Consider the following 5,412-nt stretch of genomic DNA (forward strand, 5'->3'; position numbering starts at 1 on the left):
TGACCATGCTGTGTATATATATATATATATATTTGCTTTTATCTACTCATTACGTGACACGAGAGGGAGCTACAAACAAGTGAAAGAGTTAGATTTGAAACTTGCTACCCGATGGAACATTTGGGTTGAATTGAGGAAACTGGAATTAATTTAGTTACAGTTTGAGACGAAAACTTCAATACAAAGTTTGGCATTAGAAGTGTATACACGTCATCAGCCGTATGTTTCTTCATCACAACTATTGTTATACAGATAAACTGTCGTATGTTAACAGTTGCGGAATGAACTTTGCAAACACATTCAGAGTTTTATAAACAAAACTAACACTCCTTTGTGTCATGAGAGGGCGGTACAGGTTTCGGTTTTGTTTACAATTACTCTGATGTTGAACTAATCGGACAGAACTTACTGGAGCTCGAGGTTTAGTAATTGGGTGAAACAGCCCGGCAAAAAAAAAGGGGGGGGGTTATATCGCGTGACAAGCGGGACAATAAGTTTAATCGTTATTTCTTTGCCCGTTTAACAAACATTATTAAACGTCATTTACATTCCTTTGCTAAAACCAAAACACTTCAGATAAGAGTTCTGGAGAGGCACGCAAGTTCTCGAAAATTTTTAAATGCGGAAATTTAGCGTTTAAAAACGTTTACCTTCTGCTAAACCTCAAACCAAAACCAGAGGCGTCGGAACTGGGGGGTGTTGTAATACCTCCACTTTTACATATCTGACTTATATAATAATCGTAAGTTATATTATTATATTAACTTTCTGGGGAGGGCATGCCCCCATGACCTCCTAGACTGAGCTCCGTTTAGCAACCGCTTATACTTTCAATCTCTCATTGTAAAATCTGCATGTCTAGCCAAGCACCTCCACTTTGTAACTCCTTCCTACACCACTGGAGACAAATATAAGTAATCCTTGAAACTCACAAACCTCCAGTCACATGCACAGTAACACACGTATTTGAATAAATGCTTTTGTTTGTCTGCTTGTCGTTAGGTGCAAAGCTACAGAATGGGCTGTCTGTGCTGTGCCCACTAAGAGTATCGAAACTCGGTTTTTAGCGGTGTGAGCCCTCAGACTTAGCGCCGAGCCACCAGAGGGCTTTGAATTAATGCAGATATATGATTATATATTCCTTTTGTTCAATTGTTTGTTTGTTTTCGAAGTTAAGCACAAAGGTACACAATGGGCTATCTGTGTTCTGCCCACCATGGGTATCGAAACCCGGTTTCTAGCGTTGTAAGTCCGCAGACATACCACTGGGGAGCCTTTTTTGTTCAAAGTACAAGCATTGTATTTTGATGGGTATAGAACATTTTGTCTAAAAAATAAGAGATTTTCTAGCGGAATTTATGCATGGCCAGGTGGTTAGGGGGCGCTCGACTCGAAATCTGTGGGTCGCGGGTACGAATCTCCCTCACACCAAACATGCTCGCCTTTTCAGCCGTGGTGGCGTTATAATGTGACGCTCAATCCTACTATTCGTTGGTAAAAGAGTAGCCCAAGAGTTGGCGGTGGGTGCTGATGACTAGCTGCCTTCCCTCTAGTCATACACTGTTAAATTATGGACAGCTAGCGCAGATAGCCCTAGTGTAGCTTTTGGCGAAATTCAGAACAAACAAACAAACAAATATCTATCTCGTTTTGTGGTTTACTTTCCTGCTATAGCTTTGCGCTAAATCCATAACAAAGAAATTTCTTGGCTTTTCACATAATTTGTAACGGTTTCTATAATAAAAAGTACATTTCCTAGCATTTGTTGTTTTATTTTTCTTAGGTAAAAGCTGTAAAAAATATCAGGTTTTCTGAAAATGTAAAAGTTTGATAAAAAAAGCGTTTCGCGTCTACGTGTTATATATATATGCATGATTACTCACGTTCGTTTTTTACTCTAAACAGCTGGTAGTAGACGAAGAGTAGAACAAAAACGAATCTGTGTTTGAGTGTTTCTCATTTTGTGAATTGGACACCTTTTCAAACCATGTATAAGTATTGTTATTTTTTATAATTTCTAATCAAACACTCTGCGTCTGCGTACAGTATCTTTGCGACGTATCTGCTATATAACGCATTTAATACAGATATTATGATAAACATGAATTATGGATTTCAGTACTGTTTCTCTTATCTTCACCCTTAGAAGCAAGAAAGATGAAAAAAAAACACGTATAAACGCGCCAAAAGCAAATTGAAGAAATCCATTATTTATCGGAACCACTGTCAACGTTCTTAAACCTAACTTGTCCAATAACACATACTTTACTGAACAAAAAAAGTTAGGCTTAACCAATAACACCTAATTTACTGAACAAAGTTAGGCTTAACCAATAACACCTAATTTACTGAACAAAGTTAGGCTTAACCAATAACACTTACTTTACTGAACAAAGTTAGGCTTAACCAATAACATTTACTTTACTCAACAAAGTTAGGCTTAACCAATAACACTTACTTTACTCAACAAAGTTAGGCTTAACCAATAACACTTACTTTACTCAACAAAGTTAGGCTTAACAACCACGGGTTCTAGGCTCTTCATGAATATGTACCAAGAATTTTACTTTTACGTATGAGGACCTCTCGCCTAACGTTTTGCGCTCTCCCCACCCCCTCTATTGTTTTCTATTAAAACTATTTTTCATATCCTCACTTCATCTTTTTCCCCTTGTGGGGTTACATAGTTTGGAGCCCAATTCAAGATCCACCCAGTGTCAGTTCTTCTGCCTCTGTTTCCGCCTACAGAGTTGTATTTATCACAAGCCAGTGTCAGCTACCGGGATAAGGAAACGCCTAAATCTAGAGATAGGCAAGAAAAAGAATAATAGCAGTATTCTTTATTGATATACGAGCACGATCGTCTCACCACCTGGCGTCAGAAAAGTTTAAATTTAGTTCAATCAAAGACAGATATATTACTGAACTTTGTGGTGGTGCTTTGAAAATGTAGTGATAAAAAAAAAAACAACTGTCGCTACATCTGTTCCACAAGCAACTAAAATTAATAAGAATATGTACTTTTTTTTCCTCCAGAAAACGTGATAACCAATATGGTTGCCAATCAACGTGTCTCCATAAACATTACTTTTTGGCTGTACTCTTAATAATGTCCTATTTCACGACTGCACTACCGAACAAGTAACATGTAGCAATTTGTTTCAAATGCTACACATCCCTCTAAAATTACACCGTCAAAGCTGTTTAATGCTTTATTGCAATAATGTTTTATTGGTCTTACGACGTTTATAGGGATGGTTCTGGAAATTTCTGCTTGAAGTGTTTATATTGATATTACGTAGTTTTGAAGCTCATTATACCTGGTATAATGCGTAATGCAGCATTTTAACGTTGCTATTAAAATACTTTTTTACGGACGTTTCTAGTCAGTAGTAGGACGTTTCGCATATTTCTTAGAAATCAATTGATATTTATCATAGATAGAGAAACTTTTTTTTTCCTGCGACGAATTTTGTTTTCAATTTCAACAGCATTCAAACATAAGTTGAATCGTGATTCGATAGTTCTCCCCTCCACGGAGTTTATTTTACATAGTTACCAACCACAGCACGGACGGACATATTGTCACGTTAATAGTCTATATGTAGGAAGAGACGGTTCTTTACTAACCTGTGTGTGTAGGAAGATGTGGTTCTTTACTAACCTGTGTGTAGGAAGAGACGGTTCTTTACTAATCTGTGTATAGGAAGATATGGTTCTTTACTAACCTGTGTGTGTAGGAAGAGACGGTTCTTTACTAACGTGTGTAGGAAGATGTGGTTCTTTACTAACCTGTGTGTAGAAAGATATGGTTCTTTACTAACCTGTGTGTAGGAAGAGACGGTTCTTTACTAACCTGTGTATAGGAAGAGACGGTTCTTTACTAACCTGTGTATAGGAAGATATGGTTCTTTACTAACCCTAACGTGTGTAGGAAGAGACGGTTCTTTACTAACGTGTGTAGGAAGATATGGTTCTTTACTAACCTGTGTGTAGGAAGATATGGTTCTTTACTAACCTGTGTGTAGGAAGAGACGGTTCTTTACTAACCTGTGTGTAGGAAGAGACGGTTCTTTACTAACCTGTGTATAGGAAGATATGGTTCTTTACTAACCTGTGTGTAGGAAGAGACGGTTCTTTACTAACCTGTGTGTAGGAAGAGACGGTTCTTTACTAACCTGTGTTTAGGAAGATGTGGTTCTTTACTAACCTGCATGTAGGAAGAGACGATTCTTTAATTACCTGTGTGTAGGAAGAGATGGTTCTTTAGGTTGGTCTGCTTGCTAAAGCCTCGGTTGCAAGTATGACACTTGAAAGGCCACGAACCGTTATGGACGTACATATGGCTCTTCAGGTCACCAGGTGTAGGAAAGGATTTGGCACATATTGTACACTTGTGTGGCTTCTCCTGCAAAAACAAATCTGTATCTTAGTAACGTTCTCGTCGGCAATCAGGCCTAGTAGATCGTATAAAAGTGATTTTATTCTTCAGATAAACAAAGCTCAGTCTACTCACAATAATTACAGAGTATAGTAAGCTTAACTGTCCACAATAAATAAGCAGTATATAACTCTAACTCTTGAAATAAAGATGGTCAAATATATTATTTTATTCCAGTCATATTTAGAGGCTTTGTACTGAATCTGGGGGATATTAAGATAATTAGCATGATTTCTAGACAATCTAATGTCACCGAAACATCCTAAACGTTTCTTCTCATAATGGGAAGAAATAAAATAAATATTTAATAGAACAAAAAGAGTCATAAACAAATATGTGGACAACTTTCATGAAGGGCAATATATCCTACACAATGAACAACTTTCGTGAAGGGCAATATATCCTACACAATGAAAATTATAGTACTACAAAACCCAGAGAAAATTACGTTTAATATAAAGAAGTCACAGACTTATTAGGAAAGTACTTTAACAATGGTTTCTATAAGTCACAGTAAGTACTCTAACAATGTTTCTATAAGTCACAGAAAGTACTTTAACAATGGTTCTATAAGTCACAGTAAGTACTTTAACAATGTTTCCATAAGTCACAGAAAGTAATCTAACAATGTTTCTATAAGTCACAGTAAGTACTCTAACAATGTTTCTATAAGTCACAGAAAGTACTCTAACAATGTTTCCATAAGTCACAGAAAGTACTTTAACAATGGTTCTATAAGTCACAGAAAGTACTTTAACAATGTTTCCATAAGTCACAGAAAGTACTCTAACAATGTTTCTATAAGTCACAGTAAGTACTCTAACAATGTTTCTATAAGTCACAGAAAGTACTCTAACAATGGTTCTATAAGTCACAGAAAGTACTCTAACAATGTTTCTATAAGTCACAGTAAGTACTCTAACAATGTTTCTATAAGTCACAGAAAGTACTCTAACAATGGTTCTATAAGT

At 36.6% G+C, this 5,412-nt stretch overlaps 1 protein-coding gene across 1 annotated transcript in view; it reads right to left on the reverse strand.

Annotated features, from left to right (window-relative positions):
- The window catches only part of LOC106472093 (zinc finger protein 558-like), a 32,956-nt gene that overhangs the window by 7,263 nt on the left and 20,281 nt on the right, over nucleotides 1-5,412 (reverse strand). Inside the window, exon 6 of the mRNA XM_022400701.1 lies at nucleotides 4,243-4,408. Within this exon, the coding sequence (XP_022256409.1) occupies nucleotides 4,243-4,408 (166 nt within the window). The remainder of the gene's footprint in view (nucleotides 1-4,242; nucleotides 4,409-5,412) is intronic.

Source organism: Limulus polyphemus, unplaced genomic scaffold, assembly GCF_000517525.1.
Source record: "Limulus polyphemus unplaced genomic scaffold, Limulus_polyphemus-2.1.2 Scaffold5077, whole genome shotgun sequence".
NCBI lineage: Eukaryota > Metazoa > Arthropoda > Merostomata > Xiphosura > Limulidae > Limulus > Limulus polyphemus.